At 42.4% G+C, this 19,181-nt stretch overlaps 1 protein-coding gene across 2 annotated transcripts in view; it reads right to left on the bottom strand.

Annotated features, from left to right (window-relative positions):
- The window catches only part of EXT2 (exostosin glycosyltransferase 2), a 155,369-nt gene that overhangs the window by 50,205 nt on the left and 85,983 nt on the right, over positions 1–19,181 (bottom strand). For both annotated transcript variants that reach the window (XM_072790510.1, XM_072790511.1), the window contains exons 9-10: positions 11,478–11,667; positions 2,298–2,464 (exon numbers count right to left, since the gene is read on the bottom strand). In XM_072790510.1, coding sequence (XP_072646611.1) covers positions 2,298–2,464; positions 11,478–11,667 — 357 coding nt within the window. The remainder of the gene's footprint in view (positions 1–2,297; positions 2,465–11,477; positions 11,668–19,181) is intronic.

The raw sequence follows: 19,181 nt of genomic DNA, 5'->3' as shown, positions 1-19,181 counted from the left end.
CCCAAGATAATTCTGTGAAAGACAACAGATATGCTCCTGGCTCTTAGTGTGAATTTTGCAAACCTATGGTCTCTGACAGGATAAAACCCTCCAGGGAGACAGTATAGTGTAGACACACTGGAACCTACATTCCAACTCTTCCACTCATTAGTTGTGTGACTGCAGGCAAGATATCTAGCTTTGCTACACCTTAGTAAAGAAGGAGAAAATAATAAACATCTTGCAGGTTTGGGAAAAGATCGTTAAGTAATGTCTGTAAACAGCCAAAACATTCACTGGAATATGGAGGGTAGTTATGAAAGTTTTCCTTACACAGGATCTTGAGAAGATTAATGGAGATGAGGTGTTTTCTTGCCCACCATTCCTCTGATATGCAATTACTTCCTTCAAGGTGACGTGGAATCAAACACAGAACATCAGAGGAAAGAGGGGAAGAGGCGTGAAATAAACTCAAGATTGAAAGAAATCCCAGAAAAAAAAAAAAAAAGAAAGAAAGAAAGAAATCCCAGGTTTCAATATACCTGAGTATCAAGGTTTCAACTCAAGGTCGAAAGGAATACATTAGTCTATCTTTCTTTTACTAGACATCATTTAGTCCAATTGAAAACATTGAAGAGGGAGCACTCTGTCCATCTTGGTTATATCATTCCAAATGTTCCCTTTTCCACCTCCCTTTTACCACAAAAATAAACAGGTAAGTATAGTCCAAAGCCACTATATGCAACAAACAGAGAAAACACTGGCAGAAAAAATTGGTCTTTTTGCCAGAGTTGGCTAGAGAAACAAGTAGGTAATTGGCTTTCTTAAAAAATGGGAATGATGGTGTGCTAAAAATCATCCAATACCCTAGATGTGATCATGTAAAAGATAACTCTGTGAATGAGAATAAACCCAAAAAGATGATGTATGTTTTATTAGACACTCTCACACCTTTCGTTGGCCAGTAACTACACTGACCAACTGTGTCTCACATCAGCCTAGTTCACAACAATTTCTTTTACAGTCAAATGGAGCTACATTAAAAAACAACAACAATAACAAACCAGAAACTTGGTGGTGACGATGGTGAGGGGGATTCCTGTTTCTTTCCCCTCAAAATCCACCTTTATTTTAAGGGTTAGAAAATAAATTTCTCTCTCTTTTTTTAAAAGATTGATTTATTTGAGAGAGAGTGTGTGTGCAAGGGGGGAGAGGGACCAAGAGGAGAGGGAGAGAATCCCAAGTGGACTCCCTAAGCACAGAGCCCAACGTAGGGCTAGATCCCACAATCCTCAGATCATGACCTAAGCTGAAACCAAGAGTCAGACGCTCAACCGAGTCGCCGAGGCGCCCCCCCAAAATAAACTTTTATAATAAATATAGAATACACAAAATGTATTCATTTAGTAAAATCTGAGTACCAAAGGGCTTCATAAAATACAACTTCATTATCTGTCTTTTAATGAAATCTGAGTACCCAATGGTTTCATATAATACAATTTCATGATTTATTAGAACCTCAAAGTCAGCAAACTCTGAGTCAGCCAGAGAAAATGGCTGCCCCTCTCTCAGGGGCAGGACGAGTGAAGGGGACAGATTTCACCACTTTCCCCCGTGCTGGCTGAGGCTAATTGATGCATACTCTCTGTTCTGCTTGGGTCCCAGGCCTCTGCCTGCCGCCGCCATCAGGCCTCTCCCGCACATCCTCCCTGACAGAGCTCATCAATTCCTATTGCCTCTCACCAGGCCTCGGCTCTGGCACTTTCCCCTGGGGAGACCTTTACTGGTCTCCATACTTAACCCCTGAACCCAGCCTCATCCATCAGCCACACTGAATGAACGGTGATAGAGAATGTTTCTCCCTGAAGACAGGCGGCCAGCCTCTCCACTTAAACCTCAGAGAGAAAGCCATCAACCGGGTCTGCTTTCTGTTGGTTAGTGCCGCCAGCTTCTTCGCTTACTGACGTTTTTATTGTTGCAGTGCCCAGCTGCTTGAGTCAGGGGAAGCACTCTTCAAGGAGACATCAATTAAGTGCTCGTTACATGCTATAGATGCTCTTTTGAAAACATCCCCTGGGGCTCTCCTTGGGAGTTCCCAAAACGAGTGGAGGGCACAGTTGTCATTCTGGAAGAGGGTTTCCCCCAAGTTTTAAAGAACAGCTTCATAACCCACGCTCCTATGCCGCACCTTTAGACTCTACTAGGATTTAGAAACTATAACTTTAGAGAACGTCACAGAATACTCTTCATCAGGAAAGACAAGCAACACTAGGCAAGAAATATCAACTATGTAAATAGACCGTTTGAAACCTCCTTACCTCATAACCAAACTGCAGCTCGTCAGAGGTCAGCATGATGATATCATCATCGATAGCCAGGACAGCCTCCGTCTCGATTTCATCATATGGGAAGAAACGGTTACTCAGCTTGTTTTCAGCAGTCCTCACAACTTTCAATGGAACCCGGATTTTGGGCCAGAGAGAATCTAGGGGAAGGATGGGGAACAGGATGAGGCATGTATTACTCTTCTAACTCCTGTGAGGAGATGAAATGGTAAAAGCACATCACATATGAGACGAAACTTCCTTCAGTGGCTCCCATTAAATCTACACGTATGACTGTTCAAGGGGGTGTTCTTACAAAGGCACTGTTATAAAATTTGGTAAGTATTTCTGTCCTAAGTCCTTGCAACACTTCTAATTCTCAATACTATCTTCACCAGAATGCACAAATGGCTTCAACTCACAACTGAGACAGAGAAGCCAAAAGACTTGCCCAAGATCATGACAACAACAAGAGGGCAGGAGTCCACACAGTCTCATTCTCAGGCTCATGGTTTAGTATCACAGCTCTGCACCTCCCCAAACTACCTTCAGTGAGGTACACTCCAGCTCAAGACATGCCTCCGCTCTGCTGGCAATTACAAAGCATGTACTCTAGATGTCCGCCCCAGTGTGCCAACCTCCACAATGCAATCACAGATACCAATGCTGCTCAAATCCACCCCTCAAAAACGGTCTCCTTGTACAATGTAGGTTTCTTAACTTATAGCACGTTATCCCCTCAACAGCCCCTTCTCTCTGATTCACTGGAATTGGTTTCTCATCACGAACAATTTACAGAGTAAATATCAAATTTCTACGTCCAATTATGTGGGATTTTTCTAGTATACTGAAGAAACGCCAACCCATGACTTGCCTTACATTTTTTCCCATTCTACTTTGAAATGATTGAAGTGATTCAACCGCAGGTTCCTTATTTTAAAATGTTGCATTTAGCACAGCATGAAATTAGTACCTCTTCAGTACAGTACCCTTGTCCATAAACGTCAGGGTTCTTTACAGAGGATAGTTTGTTCTTCACACAACATTTGTCAAATGATGACGGGAAAGCTAGGTATCAGACTGCTTCCAAGAAGCCCATCGTGTAATTGTGGAAAGATCTAGTTTGCCTGAGTCTTGCAGCCCCAAAATGCCTGTGGCCATCCCAAAGTCACAATACTGAAGAGAAGTATGGGGAGGGAGAGTCAGAAAGGAAAAGGCTGTCTGTACTGCCTGCAGATGAAATATCTTACTTCTGTCTATTTTATAGTATATCCAAGGAACACATTGTTGGGACGCCACCAGGGTCCCGGAAAAAGCCTGCATAAATGGAGGCCCTGTAATTAAGACATTCTGTCTTAAATAAGCACAGAGCCTAAAACAGAGGTCAACTCCAAAAGAAGCATGTTTGGAAAAAAAAAGATGGAACACCAAAGAAATAATCCTAGGGGCCTTTTAATCAATAACAGTAGTTAATTATAGTTTCATCCCTGGCTCGAGGAGCATAATTAATCAATAGCTTTGGAATAAGGTAGATAGGGACAGGACTCGAGACTGAAGACTATGTCCCATGTTACCTATGGGGTGTCAGCAAGTCCCTCTCACTGTCTTCTAAGAATAAACGGAGTGGGGGAGGGCCTTTATTAAGCAACTAATATATGGCACACACTTTGTGGATGCAATGTTATCCAATCCTCCTGACAACCTCCTGGGGCAGGAATTATTGACAAAGCAGTAGTTACAAGGCTCTGAGAGATTAAGTAATTTGGCAGGGGTTACAGAGCTACTAAATGATAAGGCCAGCGATTGAATCTAAGTCTGTTTAGCATCAAAGGCCAAACAGAACATGTACCATCTACTGCAGTGTGAAGACCTCATGCTTCTCTAGACCTGGGGCAAAACAATGAAGCTCAACAGGTTTTCCAGCAGTCATCCTTATTCTTGTTTGCTTCCCCTCCTCTTCCAGATAAATGCAACCCTTGGCCATAAGTCTACTTTCCAAAGTCTTATGAAACATAAATTGTAATATCTAAAACGCAAGAGGTTATAGCTCCACCTACTACACTAGACCACCAGTTCTCAAACTTTCTGGTGTCAGGATTTCTATATGCTCTTAAAAATTGTTGAGAACCCCAAAGAAGCTTTCTCTGGGATATGCGCGCACTCACACACACATACACAATTTATTTGTATGAGAAATTAAAACTGAGGTAATTTTAAAACACAAGAATACACAAGCACATCCCACTAGCCAATAGAGTGATGTAGCCCATGTCATGTAGCCTCTGGAAACTTCTGACCCCTTGTGAAAGGATAAAGAGTGGGGAGTGGAGAGGACTTGGCATTACCATGAGGATAATTTCAACTTCAAAGGCCCCCTGAAAGGTACTCATGGATGTCCAGAGGTCCCTGAACCACACTTTGAAAGGTTTTGTGTTCAGAGTTAGGTATGGTAAGATGGGAAAAGTTCCAAGAAGCTGGAAAACAGGTGGGGGGAGTTATAAGGACAGTACAGGTACTTGAATCCAGGATTTCTACAGAATGTTTAAGGAGATTAATGGCGCCAGTTTTCAATGTATTGCCTCTCAGCTTCAATTTCACCCATCACTGCCCTGTTTCTCATACTAGAACTAGATCCAGTAAATATTTGCCCTCCACCAACTAGCTTGACATTAGGCTTTGCCAGTAGAGGGTGCTGGAGGGACACTTGGGAAGGAAGGGGGTGCTTTTCTTCCTGGTTCAGGAGTGCCTCTTTAACTTCTTGCTCCTACAGTACTTGACCAGAAGATAGGCAGCAGGGGCACTTCTCTCTACCAAGTTTAAGTGGCATCCTCAGGGCAGTTCTGTGAAAGGTCCTGCAGACACCACCAAGAGCAACTAGCTGAGCTCCTTCCCATGGGTGGTTCCCAGGGAGCTCCACCGAAGCCTTCAATTTTCCAGCAAGCTCAAGAACGTGCCCGGGTAGCTAGCTTCCTGTTGAATTTTGTGGGTACTGAAGGGGGGTGGTTAAGTTTGTTTGCCAGAGTTGGCCTGTGGCACCTCAGCAAACTTCACTATGCAGTGGGCTACAGTCACATGCTGTCCAACACAGTCTGAAACTCAGAGCTAGCTGAGGAAGGGACATTCCCAAATTTATTTCCTGCTGTCTTTACAGTTTATACCCCTTAGTCACCAATCACCTGTTACCAGTTAATAATTGTTTCCATTAAACCTTTATTGTTCTGGTTACTGTGTGGTTTCTGTCTCCTACCTAGGCCTTGACTAACACACAGGGTATCAGGAGGGCTATTAGATGATAGGGGAATTTTTCTCTATGACATATCTCTCAAGTTAGAACCATGACCAATGGCTGGGTGGAAGTTACAGGACAACTAATTTAGACTCAAAATAGGCAAGAATCTTCTGATGGAGGGATGCCCAGCTGGCCCAGAGGAGCATGTGATGCTAGGTCTCCAGGTTATGAGTTCAAGCCCCATGTTGGGCGTAGAGATTACTTAAAATAAATAGGGGAGCCTGGGTGGCTCAGTTTGTTGAGTGTCCAACTCTTGATTTCAACTCAGGTCATGATTTCAGGGTCGTGAGATCAAGCACCACATTGGGCTCTATGCTCAGTGGCGAGTCTGCTTGAGGATTCCCCCCCCTCCCCACCCCGCCTCTCACCCTGCTTGTGCACATACTCGCTCTCAAATAAACATTTAAAAATAAACAAATAAAAATGTTTTTAAAAAGAATCTTCTGATGGAGAAACAGATAAAATGAAATGATGAAATGCCTTTATCAATTTATTTTTTTTTTTAATTTATGATAGTCACAGAGAGAGAGAGAGACGGGCAGAGACACAGGCAGAGGGAGAAGCAGGCTCCATGCAGGGAGCCCGACGTGGGATTAGATCCTGGGTCTCCAGGATCGCGCCCTGGGCCAAAGGCAGGCGCCAAACCACTGCGCCACCCAGGGATCCCGCCTTTATCAATTTAATGTGTGCTTTTACTTGAAATGTACTAACTTAGGTCAGATTTCTACTTGACATCATATGAGAGACCAAATAGGACGCCTCTGAGGTCCAGGATTTCATGAGGCTGTAATATATCATAGAAAGAACAGTTTTTAGGAAGAGCTTTGAATCCCAGGTGTAGTCCTTACTAGCCATGGGATCTTGAACGAGTGAATCACTTTTAACCTGTTTCTTCAACTATGAAGATAGAATAGTAACGCTATCTTCCCATGGCTGACTGTGAGAATGAACACGAACATGAATGCACTTAGCATGCACTTAGAATGCACTTAGCCTGGCCCAGAGGAGACATCCACTAAATGTCAGCAGTACCTTCCTTTGAACATTTGTGTCTATTTACTGAACCAATGGACTTCTAAACCTTAGGTGTAAGGGTGGCAAAAGTGGTACATGTTAGATCTGGCACATTACTCTGATGATCCAGTGGCATGCCCCCAGCTAGTACCTTCCATATCCACTTTCACATAAACAGGATCCCTGCCAATAACCTTCTAGAACTGAGACAATGGAACTCACAAATGAAACAAAAGAACCTGGAACCTTATCCATGTTAACCTCACAAAGTAACAAACAGCTCTTCTTTTTGCAATATAAATACAGAAAACAGGCTAGCTGCTTTAGTTAAGTGTGAACATTCCTCTACCCTGGATGGGATTTGGACTTTCACTTGGCAAGTGGATACAGCATGTTCAAACCACAAATGGGTTTTCCACAGTTGTTACCTATACCCAAAGAATTACCTGCGACAATCAATATCCACAGAGAACTAACTTGGCCCTGCCCTATAAAGTCTTTGATAGGGAAGTTTTAGAATGATGAAGACCAAAAAGGATGGCATGGGGTGAAGAAGGAAATGTGAGTTCTGAGGTAGGCCTGGGTAGCCAAAAGCCAGGGCAAAAGCAGTCTCCATCTCAATGGTCAGCTGCACCATCATTACCACAAGACAGCCCTCTAAATAGAATTTCCAGTTTTTTGTTTTCACATTTTCAAATAAAATAGGCCTCCAAGAAAGGGAACTACCATTCTCTCAGGCTTTAGCATTCCTTCTGTGGAGAACAGAAATCAAATTACTGTAATTACTGCCTGCCCTAAAGCAGGTAATACTGATTGTTTAAAAACTTAGGACAGAAGCATGCGGTGAGAAAGAAAAATATGGGTGAGAAAAAAGAACTTTTTTCCCCCCTTCCATTAGTGTTTTCAGAAGAACAGATTTACTTTTCTGTCTCTGAGTCCCTGACAAGACCTAGTTCTACATAATCCCAAATCAGAGAACAGACAAACACGATGATTTTCCTACCACTAAATGGTAATTTAAGTGGATACAGTGGGCCTTCCTGTAAGGGGCATGAGCTCTGGATCCACAGAGAGCTGTGTTCATTTCTGGCTCTGCCATTTGCAGCTCTGTGATTCAGGCAAATTACACAACTAATCAGGGTTTCATTTTTTATAAATGAGAATGAGAACAGCTTCCTTGCAGGTCTGTCATAAGGATGTGATAATATGTATAAAGAATTTAGTACAGTTCTATTCCTGGGATTTAAAAGGTATATAATACATGGTGATAAAAACATCATTTCATCTTTATCTTCATAAAAGAGTTCTTGTAAAGCTTGTAAAGCCTTATGGCCTTCACTTCTCTCCTGACAACCTGAGGAGGTGTACACAGAAAGCTGTGAGGTAGCCCCTTTAGGGTGTGGAAGGACATAGTTCATAGCCAGAGACCTTCAGGCTCTAATTCCATTGCTGAGGCCAAATGGGGTCTCTTTTCCCTTACTCCTTCTAAATTCTAAGTGAAATTCTAAATTCTAAATGTATTCAAACTAAAACAGCATAGCCTTGTACCCTGTGTCTCATCCTGTGAATCTGTAGCTAGCAAAATAAAAATGTCACCTTCCATCCACACAACGTAGTCTGAAAAACGGGTTTTTTTAAACACATTGCCGAATTTATGAAAAACAAACAGCTGAGCCAGGTGACCTGATAACTTCACAGTTAGGAACTTTAGCCTAGCTTGAAGGAGAAAAAGAACTCCTTGTGTTAAGGATTTTTTTTAAAATGTGTATTGATTAACGGTTTGCTCCATGTTGGATGCCAAGAAAGATGTGAGCAAAGAGAATTTTTCCTCCAACTTGGCAAAGGTACTATAAAATTATCAGGTTGACTGCAGATGACCTCACACCCATCCTGGCAATCACTGTCACAAACACAACCACAGATCAATAAAATAAATGGCCAGATTATCTCCATACAAACCTTGAGCTCACCTTAGGAGTGCTCAAGCTGCTTGGTGTACGGAGGGTCCACATGACCTTAATTCCTCATAGTCCCTGAATTCAGCTCAAAAGAAGGCAGCTGTTGCTTCTACTGCTCTGTTGCCTCCTCTGGATGACCATCCTGACACATTCAGCCCAGGCCATCCTGCCTGCTAACAACTATGAAAGTCATAATCTGAAGCTAGGGAGCTCCTGAGGTCAATTCAAATTTAACCCTGAAATCAGCTAAAACAGAAGGCTGAGTTAAACCTATATGAGATGTACAATGTAATAGCTTCCTTCACAGGGAGGCCGGGGGCCAAGCCAAACAACCTCTATATCCATCAAGTTTGGAAATTGAAGAGTTGGGGAGGAGGAAAGCACTGGCTTGCCTTTTTTTTTCTGACAGAGCTCAAAACCAATGTGACGAAAGCTCACTGGAAATTTCTATTGCCTAGTCTAAGTATTTACTTAAACTTCAAACCCAGCAATTTAGACTTAAATGTAACCAAAAAGAAAAAAAGCATTTGGTTGGAGAGTGAAAAAAAGGCGTTGGGGGGGGGCGGGGGGTGGTCTCTGCCTGCATGAACCCTCCCAGCAGCAGACATATTCACCACAATATTTATTTTAGTAAATGTAGAGAAAGTGAAAAACATCACTTTTGCCTCTAATATTTCAAAGCCTTGGACTTACTTTTCAAAAAATATATATGTGTTACTAATGCCATACATACAGATTCAGATGGCTTTGCTGGCATGAGGGCCAGAGCTGACAGCCCCATTTACCAACTGAACAAACACCCCACAGAAGATTAAACATGGTTCATGCTCTCCCCAAACAACCACATTGCCAGAGCCTGAGCATAGACTTAAAAACCACTGTTAGAAAAAAAAGCTGGTTCAGTCTCTAAACGTGTCAAAACTGGGGCCTCGTCAGTTGAGGGCTCGCTTTCCTCCCTGGAGCCAAAATATTTCAAAAATAAACTAAGCTCCTGGTCATAAAATTAACCACTACATTTTAGCAGGGTCTACCAAAAATTAAAACTGAACACCCAGCTCCAAAACCTAGGTTCGTGCTACTGCTCTGTTACATCAGTGTCTGGGCTTTGACCAAGAAGGTAGAACATGGTTTTTCCCTTCTCACCGTCTGCGATGATACTCGCCCCAAAGAAGTGACTTGAATTCACAATAAATCATTCACCTGAAGCCTGAAGTGGCTAACCAAGGTTTCGAAGGAAGGAGAAGCCTCTTTTGCATGTAGCTCCAGAATCTGCATCTGTGCCTATCTGGGCGGGTGGGGTGCTGATAGGCTCCCTCTGAAAGCTGGCGGCCCCTGTACCTGGGAATAAACGCTTGAGTGTGAGTGCAGCACAAAGCAGTGAGCTATTCCAGATCTGAAGAGGGATACGCAGCCTTCCTTCTCAAAACACGACTCATTCTTTTTACGGGAGACACTACAGAGCAGCACCAAACCATCTGATTCACTTCCCTCTGAGCAAGCTGGCCGAGGCCCTCTCTGTGGCCCTCTCCATGGCCTTCTCCGTGGCCCTCCCCATGGGCCTCCCTGCACAGCTCCTGTTTATCGCTGCCTTTCCTTTCCTTCCCGTCCAGTTCTTCCTTCTCCTCTGTTCCTTATTTTCCTTCTACCCCTTTCCTTCTCCTTTTTTGAGAGTCAAATAAATGAAACAAACAAACAAAAACCCAGAAAATGAGATGCTGGGAGGAAAACAAACTTGGCATAAAAAGATACTTAACAAGAAAAAGTACTGCTCTCTGGAGCGTAAAACAGGACTTTCATTTAAAGCAGCCATTTTGTTTACTCAAACTATGGCTCCCTAAATAGAGAACGCATATGACTCCCTCAGAGAACAAACATTTTCCCACTAAGGAAAATTTCTTAAACATCTCAGGAGGAACTAAAGAATTTTCTAGGGGCAAACTCTGATTTGTCTACAGAAAATGTTCTTTTCCCTGCCTAAACTCAGAGACCCACTACTGCCAGTCTCCAAGGTCGACTATCCTGACTTCAGTATTACCAATGAAAAGGGAACAGCCATAAAAAGTGCAGATACTACTGTCAGGTAATAAACTAGACCTTATCGGTGACAGTGGTGCACATTACAAACTTCAAACTCATTCCTTGCTCTAATCCATCAGAAACTTCCTGGCTTTAATAGGCTATAAAGGGCAGGAGCTTTGAAGTCCCTGGGATTAGGATCAGTAATAGACAGACTGAATGAGAAACTAAATGCAGGTGGAACATACTCTATGCGTCCTGAATGAAAAACAAATCCAATTAATCAAACAGTCCTCAACCCTAGCTGCCAGCGCCAGCCAGCAGCTTACAGGGGTGGCCAAGGCAAGGGACAAAGCGATTAAGGATGAACCAATGGGAACCTGAGTGAGCACTCACTTTAAGGAACAGATTCGAAGCCTGAACAGGGCATCTTCCGCTGACTATCCTAATTAGAAGTGAGGCCATCCTCTTTTTTTTTTTTTTTTTTTCTTAAGAAAAGTGCAGTATCAGAGCTGAGATAAGGAAAGAGAAAACTAATGCCTTTTAAACTGAGTTTTCCTATAAACAAATCAGCTGAGATGGCTGAGGGAAGCGGAGATCTGTTTTCCCAAGGCTGCTGGCCTTTGATCCCACTGATTCCTAAGCTCTCAAACACTTGTGGCTATAGCACATGCCATGGGCTTGGAGTTAAATGGGCCACCCTAGAACAAGAATGAGATGACTGAGAAAACTGGGGTCACACTGCCTCAGAAATGGGATTGTTGTTGACAAAGGAGGAAAATTCATTTAAACCTAAGGACGCAAATAATTTGGCCATCCAAAATCGATCCAGCTGAGAGTTGCACTAACACCCAAACCAGGCCTTTCCTGAACATATCATTTTCCCACTCTTCTTACCTTCTGGAGGATTTTTATTCTGGTTATTCCAGACGACTAGCAGCTTGGATAGACTGGGCACCTTGGACACCTCAGTGATGACCCGGAAGAGGCTCTCCACTCGGTCATAGGTGAGGACAATGGCGGTGAAACCTTGCGACTGTGGTGGGATCAATGGGAGGAAGAGCGGGTTGCTCACACTGCCCCACTTCTGCAAGGCAACAGAGTAGTGGGGGTTAGAGAAGGATCTAGTAACAATGGGGCTGATCTCTTTTTCACCGCTGTCAATAAATTAGAACATGGGAGATTTGGTGGCTTTTACCATGACAAACCCAAGAACTAAAGCAATTATTCCAAGTCTTCTGTTCCCCAAACTTTAGCTCTGAGGCCACTAAAACAGCAGCAGAGACTTTCTGTAGCTGAGAAGAGATTTTTAGTTAAACACAGCAAATTAAACACGTACACTGATCTCCAATCTCCCTCAAGCCCACTCAAGTTACAGTAGATACAAAATACAAGTGCACAATGACAGTGAAATGAGAGAAAATACAACACCAGATGAGCAGTATCGATGGGCTTCAGAAAGATGGGGAGGGACAAGAGAAATGGCAGCAGTAGGGCAGGAAAATGAGGGCAAGAGCGAAGCTACCACACAGAGGGGGCCCACAAAGAAAATAAGTCCAAAGTGTTGAATGTCACAAAGGCTCATAATAAATAAACTCAGTGGGAACCTAGTGGGGTAAGAGGAGGGGCAGGGTTGAAAACAGGAAGACTGGTTAAAAGTATGTAGAAGGAGCAAAAGAGACCCAGATCTACAAATCTCCCCTTCAACCAGCCACTCCGCCAGAAACCTCTTCTTGTTGCCCATCCCTGCCAGTGGAAGGAGGTATATCCTCTGAGGACCTGAAGCTCTGGATATGGAAACATGGCCAGAGCAGAGAGGACAATGCAGGTGAAAGTCTACATTCTAAATGATGAGCCACCCAGCCTTCTTCCCCTCCAGGTCCCCAAACGCTGGCAGCCACATGGCTAGCTGGCCCTTCCACTCTCTAACAGTGAAGCCTTCCAGGTAGGAGGCTCACCCTCACACATAGAGCTGTTTTCTGATCAGGTTCTCAGTGCTTCCTTGGTAATCATGAACAGATCCTAGAATCAATCATTTCAAGAACATCTTCAGGACAATGACAAAAACCAAATGGACATATAGAAAAGAAGGAACTCAGAGGAAACAAAGACAATAGAAGGAGCAGAAGGAAATTAAAACAACATCAACAACAAATTATATCCTCAGGAAGAGAATTTTTCATCCATGAAATAAGAATAAACTGCTATTTTTATTTAAAAAGATCTGTCAAAGAATAGGAAAGAACTCTTGGACATTAAAAATATGATAGCTTAATTAAAAAAAATTGAAAGGAAAAGGTAATATATTCCAGTCTCATGAACAAAAAGGCAAGATGAAAAATGGAAGGGAGAAGATGAGAAAACCCAGGAGGTCCAACATCCACCTAATAGGAGGTTCCTGAAAAAGAAGACAAAGAACATAGAAGAAATAAGACTATCAAAGAAATTAAATAAATTCTTAGGACAGAATATAGAAGAGACATGAATTTTCAGATTGAAAGGGCCCAATAAGTAATTAGCACATTGAATCTGAAAAAAAAAAAAAAAGACAAAAGCAAAATAAAACCTATCAAAGCACATCACTTCTGACACTGGGAAGAAAGAGTGAGAACATATAAAATGCAAAAATCTAGGCAATGAGTTCTCAACATGAGTTCACTCTACATTCTTGCAACTTCTCTGTAATTCTGAAATTTTCTCAAAATCAGGTATAAAAAGTAATGAAGGAAATTCAATTTCTTTGCTACCATTAAAACATTAAGTAACTTTTAATGCAGTAATACAAGCAAAAATACTTTTGTACTGATAAGATTGTTAAAACATTGTTATATTTTAAACAGCTTTTTTGAGATATAATTCATATAATATACAATCTTCTCATTTAAAGCAGAAAATGGTTTTTGGTATATGACATTTCTTTTAAACTATAGTAAAAACAACACGAAACCTGCATTTTAGCCATTTTTAAGTGTATAGTTCAGTGGCATTAATTATATTCACATTGGTAGGTTATTATGTGAAAAGCCCAGGACCGAACTTCAGCTCTGCCAGAAGGTGGCTAAACATGAAATGTCCTGCCTGTTATTCTGGCTGCTTATTCTCTTGTCCTCTGGGATTCCCAAGGTCCCCCATCAACTTCACCCTTATCACTGATGGACACCCATCACCACGTAGAGGACAACAGCTGTTTGCCAGATGGAACAGTGTGGGACAGGAAATGTACACAAACACATGGAATCCACATGGGATGGGAACTCAAGAGACTGAATGGGATTCCAGGAGTCCTAATGTAATCAGGATATTAAAGCCAAAATGTCCACAACAGGCCATAATTAGATTTCACAGCCATGAGACACAATAAGATAGGCTGTCTTCTCAGTGCTGACTTTCTGGTTCCATGACCTCACACTTTGACTTTAAGCTGCAGTCTCAGGAATGCACCTAGATTTTAGCACTGGTGCCTTAGCATCTTATCACATCTGTAGGAACCCCTTTTAGTTTTCTACTGCAAATCTTATTCTATATTCCTGATCCTTATGGAAATGAAAGTCAGCAAGTAGCCCTGTGCTCCAGACACAATTAATCTTGAACCCACACGGCATCTCACCATCATCATCCCAATCCACTCATTTACTCCTCCCAAAACGATACTCTCTTCTGCTTGAAAAACACCATGTTAAATGGAAAAGACACAAAAATAGAGTTTTTGAGGATGGGTGTTAAATACTGCAATGTGTGTGAAAGCTTTACTGAGCACTGACTAACTGTCAGACACCGGGCTATACAAGCAATCTCTCATCTGAGCCTCACAACAACCCCTAAGCCAGATACAGTTACTCTCATTTTACACATGATGAAAGTCTAGGGTTGAAAACACTGAATGATGTCTAATCATTTGCTTTACCAGTCAAAAAAAAGAAAGGGAGGGAGAGAGGGAAGAGTGAATGATGTTATGATGTTCAAGGTCTGGCTTCAGAACACCCAATGATGAAGGCCCATGGCCCTTCCTCACACCCTCCTACTCTGAGTCCAAGGCAGGATCAGCATTTTATAGAATCTGGAAACTGGAACTGTGGGGAATGCTAGAGTTTATTATTTCTAACTCTTCTCTGAGACAAAAATGCTGGAAGTTCTTTATCCTTGATAATCACATATGGGCCAATAAGATAGAGCCCACCCTAAACACTACGATTTCAGAAAGTATGTGTACTAAAACACACCAAATACATAACATTGACACAAAGGAAACACATAAATTAAAAAAGGTAAATACACCTCTAACACAGAAGGAAAAACTATTAAAACTCCAACAAAATGGGGTCTGTTCTTTGGGAGAAGTGGGGAATGCCAACACACTCAAATGCCTGGATGACATTAAAAGGAGGAGAAAGTTCCCTGAGATATGCGAAGCTGGGTTTCAGAAAACGAATCCCATGGAATTTAAACACAGGCACCCCCTGAAGGGCATCACAGCTCTGATTTCAAGGCCTTGCCAGGAGAAGGAACCAGACTCTCTGGCAAGAGGACCGATTTGGTCTCATCCCATTTGCCAGCTCCATTCGGGAAATGGATGACTGTGGAAGAGGAGGAGGAGAGGTAGGAAGGGGTGGGTGGGAAGCAGACAGTCACTTGTCCTGGTGCTCAGTTTTTCCATACTACTCACTTGCATACCAGATAGGGCTGAAAACTGGGGAATCAGAAAAGACAGTGTAAGGGGGAGAGAGAGCAGGCAAACGAGCATAACAACAAGGTCTGAAATTCTACCAACACTTCTCCATAAAATACAGATGTTGAGATTTACACAGACGTAACACAGAAGCTGTGTTATTTCCTAGGACACAGGCGTGGTGCTTTACTGTAGGATATGCTGACAGGGTTGAGGCAAATGACTTCAAAACAGGAGTTGGCCTACTTGGGGGTCAGTTTGGGAATCACGTGTCCTTAACATGAATCTAGGCTCTTTAACTTATTCAGCTGTACGATCTGGGCAAGGCGCTTAACCTCTCTTGTACCTCAGTTTCCATAATTGTGATAATGCTACTACTTTTCCAGGTATGATAAATAATAATGATAATAATACTTTCTAATAATGTTAATTATTAACACTTTTAAATTATTATTTCTTAACAACCCATGGGTTGTTAATGAAAGTAAAGGGTTAATACATGTAAAGTACCTCACACTACAAGCATTCGATAAATGGTAGGCAATGGTGGATCTTGTGGGAGTAATCGTTTTTCTGGGCTTTACTTTCCAAGTTCCTACAAGTGGGATGGCAATTGTGAGGTCTCTTCCAGCAACAAGTCTAAATGAAATCCTTCTTCCTTTCTACATTGACCTTATAATGCTTTAGGGTCCTAATTTATCTGGATTCTCTACCTCTACTTCCTCTCCAAATACACTGTTTTTTATTTTCACAATTTCCTCTTTTCCTTCCTAGTCTTTATATTTTATCCTGAAAGCTCCATGAAAGCAAGAGCCATAACTGTTATAACAGTTAGTACCCAGCCAGTGCCTAGCACTACTCAATAAAAACTTGTTTAAAATGAGAAAGTTAAACCCAAATGACCCAGGTCATGTTCTTTCTGCCCTCTTTATGTATGAGTGTAGACAGGAGATGTACACTCAAATGACTGATATCATGAGTGCTGAAATAATTTCCAACTTAGTTCATTTTAAAGCACTTACCGAGAATCTTATTGTGCCAACTATTCTGAAGAAGTGCAGGATGAGGATATTTAACAGAGTTTGATTCTAGGCCCCGCCATTTACTAATTTTGTGATGTGTAAAGCTACTCCTGTATTAATTTCCTCATATGTAAAGTGGGAACCATGATGGTTCCTATCTCCTAAGGTGATAATGACAAAATGAGATCTGGCACATAAGTAATGAGCCGAGGGCTCAGCTCAGCACAGAGCTGTATGAACTGTAGCTTAAAACAAACACAAAAAAGTCCAGTTCTCCCCATTCGTATTCTTCTTACCTGCCAAAACACTGGCATCAGCAATTCAACAATCATCCCTACCAATGGTATTTCTGGTGCTCATTCACTCAGTCAGCATTTCCTGAGCACATACTATACACCTAGAAGAGTGTTACAGATGCCAAGACAAACACAGGCCTTCCCCTCAACGTGTTCATAATCTGGTGGGGAGGACAGCTAAGTAGAATAACCAGTACTGTCACAAGGTATTCAAGTCCCTTGGGAATATAAAGGTCTACACGGTGGTCTCTACTTCCCTGGAGGAGACGAGAAGGGGACCACTGCGTGGTCGGCAAGAGTAAGCAGGCGAGTGCTCCCAGCAAACTGAGCAGCCCTGCTTAGAGGGGCTCACAGGACAAGGAGAGAAGGAAGGAGACTGGAAATGAGAGGGACCGGCCAGGCAGGCCAACTGCCACAGCATAAAAGCCTTGAATGAGGGAAGGTTCTTTAAGTCACATGATTAGCTTTGTGATCAGTTCTTTCTCGTAACTTTCTTTCCCTGATTACTGTTTTACTGTTAAGTGATCATGGCTACCTTTAAGTTCTATTTCAAAAGGTCAGAAATAGGAAATGCTGATCTGCAACTAGGCTTCTGTGCCAATTGCCTTTTCCCTCCTCAAACATAATCCCATTTGCCTTTGGAGCACAGTGACAGCGTGGAGAAAGGCAGCTTTAATTGGGGTATGTGCCTTCACACAGACACTCCACTCCACTGGGCTAAGGTCAACAAACTAACCCCCAGAGAAAAAAACTTAGTGGAGAAGGACATTTCAAAAACAGCATTTAGTCACCTCTGAAATACCTTTAAGAACTGACCCCCTGCTGGCTGACCAAAGAGAGTGTCTACAGTCTGGGACCTCTTGACCCCACTTTCTGCAGGAAATCAAGCAAATTTAAACCTCCATAATTTACTCAAGACTCTAACTTCTGCCAGGGAAAAGGCAAACAATGCTGGCAATTAACTGTTGCCTGATTAGATCTCCATCATGGCAAGATAGGGCATGAAACCAGGCACCCAGCCTGGTGACCTGAAAAAAAAAGGCAAAGCCCACCCCACCTATTACACCCAAACTGTCCGAATCTTGGTTATCAATAATACCACTTTCAAATCTACCCAGTGAAGCTGTTCACTCAAAGATGGGAGGAGAAGTGTGTATCATTCTGACAGAGCACTGGCATTTGGCCAAAATACCTTGTCCATCTCTCGCCCATCCTCCCAAACTTCACTTCTCATTCCCACAACAGATATTCATTATAGAAGCTTCAATAAGAAATCCAGATTGTTAAACTGCAATCACATAAATGTAATCCATAGTAGCTACGATACCAGCCAGCTTTAGGAAAGTTTCTTCATATTGCTTATTCTGGAAAGCCCTGGTCGATGAGCTAGCAGTGAGCAGACTACACAGCAAGAGAGTCGTGGGTTTGGGTTTCAGGATGCCTGAAAGAAAGGCCCTGGGAGGCTAGGCGTACTCAGCTTCCAGTACAAAAGGGTTTCCTCCTTCAAGAAAGAAATTCAAACTCGAACTAGGTGTATCTTTAGCAATCTCACACAAAGAAGGTTGTCTGGCCCCTTCCTGTAATCTTGTTTTGCCTTTTTGTTTTCTTTTGTTTTAGTTGAAAGGTCATGGAAGCCCTTTATGAGCCTAACCAAAACCATTCTAGCCAGGTTACCTACCATACAGAAAGTGGAGGAGGGTAGGGAGCAAATAACCTTTGCCAAGCATTCTGAAATGTCCTTGCTGGAACTACTTGAGGATTAGAAAATCAAGAGTGAGGAAAAGCACATTCCATTACCAACTGAAGGGCTCTTTCAACCTAAACCAACTAAACTCCAGACAGAAGAAATCAACCTCGAAGCAGGATGGTTCAAAATTTAATTCCTATTATTCACCGTATCAGAAAAGTTTTTAAATGTCACTATGTCTAAATTCATGTGACAAAAAGAGCACTAGGAAAACTGGAGTGAACCCACATTTGCTCTCACTGGAGGTATCTGCCTAAGCAGAAAAGTGAGAATTCAGAGGAGAAAGGAAAGGAGAGGACAGGCTTGTTATACAGAAGCTTTTCAGCCCCTGGTAATGAGGAGTCTTACCTATCCCTACCTTGATAGAAAGGGCAGTTTTCCTGCTTGTTTTGAAGTTATCAACCCCTACCTCAATGTGGTTTCAATTATGAATTACCAGACTAAAAGGGGGGAAAAGCTTTGATTTATTCTTTTTTGCTCCAATTATGCATGATGTGTTTCCACTGAAGATTTTGAAAAGTATTTCATCATGCCTCTCATCCTGAAGTGGTCAAAGGGCAAAACCAAAAGGAGTTAACCCTTCTGTTTCTCCTCTAGGTTCAGACAGACTACCTACCCATGGATATAGGGCAAGGCCTCTAAAGCAAACAAAGCCAGGAAAGGGTTAAGCATTAGCATCGTATTACTAACGTGCATAAGGGTGGTGTCCCCTGTCCAAAATGGTGAGATGATATTTATGTTAATGGTTACTGGGAGATTTGAAAGGGGCAATCAGTAACGTGGCCCACGTTACCTTAGCCATTAAACCTCTACAGCCCCAACTACTGGCAGCACACATGCCACTGGGCATGCGCTGTCTCAGGAAAGCAG

Source organism: Canis lupus, chromosome 21, assembly GCF_048164855.1.
Source record: "Canis lupus baileyi chromosome 21, mCanLup2.hap1, whole genome shotgun sequence".
Lineage (NCBI taxonomy): Eukaryota > Metazoa > Chordata > Mammalia > Carnivora > Canidae > Canis > Canis lupus.
The sequence above is the reverse complement of the archived record's forward strand: the minus strand, read 5'-3'. Positions and strand labels throughout refer to the sequence as shown.